The following is a 752-nucleotide window of genomic DNA, read 5'->3' as shown; positions in this document are numbered from 1 at the left end:
GGGGGGCAGGGACTTTTTTTTTCATGTGCCCAGAGATGGACTTTAAAAATACAATACCCCCATTCTATGCCTGGAGCCAGCTCTGGCAGGTGACCAATAAATTCTAAAGTGACCGTCGGCAAATACAGAAAACGTACAAGGAAGACATTTGTGGTATGATGGGTCAGTGTATAAGGAAGTATAACACCATAGAACAGACCTTTCAGCTCCTCTTGACAGGAAAGATTTGCAAGATTTGTAACATTTCAGAATATCAGAAACAAGACCCATCAGTGTAAATAGCAATGTACTTACCCATCACTAGGACGAGCACAAGACGACATAATACATTCCCCCACAACGGAGCCATTCCTTGTTTACGTCTCTCCAGTCTGACTAACAGGTGAGTAAACAGGAAGTGATGGCTGAAACTGCAGGTAGCGTTGTCTCCGTGCACAGGTGATTCACAAGCCAGGGCGGTGTGAGTATGTCCAACCCCTATTACTACTGCTGCTGACGACATACGACCTGAAGAGAAACCAGAGTATACAACATTAGTCTCCGGCCTCCTCCACCTGAGCTGTGTTCAACCTTTAGCATTGTATTCATCATGTCGTTGTTACATAATGACACAATGGTCTCCTCCCCGGAGTGCTCGCAGACTAATCTTATCAAAACGTGTCCTGCAAGCTTACACCACCACTAAGGAAATACACAATTCAGGGGGAAAAACGGCCTTTCAACAGTCAAGCGCCAATTTCACAATGAAATCA

At 44.9% G+C, this 752-nt stretch overlaps 1 protein-coding gene across 1 annotated transcript in view; it reads right to left on the bottom strand.

The window, feature by feature from the left end:
* MPZL3 (myelin protein zero like 3) overlaps positions 1-517 on the bottom strand; it is a 17,402-nt gene extending 16,885 nt beyond the window's left edge. Inside the window, exon 1 of the mRNA XM_018562868.1 lies at positions 295-517. Coding sequence (XP_018418370.1) covers positions 295-502 — 208 coding nt within the window. The 5' untranslated portion in view covers positions 503-517. The remainder of the gene's footprint in view (positions 1-294) is intronic.
* Between the last annotated feature and the right edge of the window lie 235 nt (positions 518-752).

Source organism: Nanorana parkeri, unplaced genomic scaffold (genome assembly GCF_000935625.1).
Source record: "Nanorana parkeri isolate BGI_ZX_2015 unplaced genomic scaffold, ASM93562v1 scaffold608, whole genome shotgun sequence".
Classification (NCBI taxonomy): Eukaryota; Metazoa; Chordata; class Amphibia; order Anura; family Dicroglossidae; genus Nanorana; species Nanorana parkeri.
The sequence above is the reverse complement of the archived record's forward strand: the minus strand, read 5'-3'. Positions and strand labels throughout refer to the sequence as shown.